General features: G+C 62.6%; 1 protein-coding gene across 1 annotated transcript in view; it reads right to left on the reverse strand.

Moving 5' to 3' along the window:
- The window catches only part of LOC104468904 (ubiquitin carboxyl-terminal hydrolase 36-like), a gene marked incomplete at both ends in the record, with an annotated part of 2,946 nt that overhangs the window by 1,123 nt on the left and 1,280 nt on the right, over nt 1-543 (reverse strand). The window contains 2 exons of the mRNA XM_010083189.1: nt 74-156; nt 250-385. Coding sequence (XP_010081491.1) covers nt 74-156; nt 250-385 — 219 coding nt within the window. The remainder of the gene's footprint in view (nt 1-73; nt 157-249; nt 386-543) is intronic.

Below are 543 nucleotides of genomic sequence, written 5' to 3' on the forward strand. Positions count from 1 at the left end.
CAGCAGAGCCGATCCGTACTGTGGCTTCCCACCAGCACCCCCATGGCCCCCTCCGCCGCAGCCCCACGCTCACCTGGCACACATGTAGGCATTCTCCCCGCCCAGCAGGTCCGACTTCACAAACAGCTCCAGCGCCCGCACTATGTTTGCAGCTTGCTGCAAGAGAAGAGGGGTCAGGGAGCCGTGAGAGCAGTGACGGTGCAGGAACACCCCCGCGAGAGCAGAGCTCCCCTCGCCCTGCCGCAGTACCCTGATCTCCAGCGCCAGGTCCAGGTACGGGTCATAGGTGTCCGAGACGTTCTTGCACACTGAGCACTTCACTGCAAGAGAAAGAGCAATGAGCACAGCGCAGCACAATCCCCCAGCACAGCCGCAGCGTGCCCCCCTCTCCAGTTCGGGCTCTGGGATGGCAGCACCAGGATTCACAGCCTGGCCAGGAGGAAGGCTGGCAATTCCCCTGTGTATGGGGACAGACATGTCGCTAGACAGCTGCCAACACGTGTTCCTTTGCTGGTGGCAATGAGCTGGGGCCGCACAGCCAAC

This window comes from Pterocles gutturalis, unplaced genomic scaffold, assembly GCF_000699245.1.
Source record: "Pterocles gutturalis isolate BGI_N339 unplaced genomic scaffold, ASM69924v1 scaffold24425, whole genome shotgun sequence".
NCBI lineage: Eukaryota > Metazoa > Chordata > Aves > Pterocliformes > Pteroclidae > Pterocles > Pterocles gutturalis.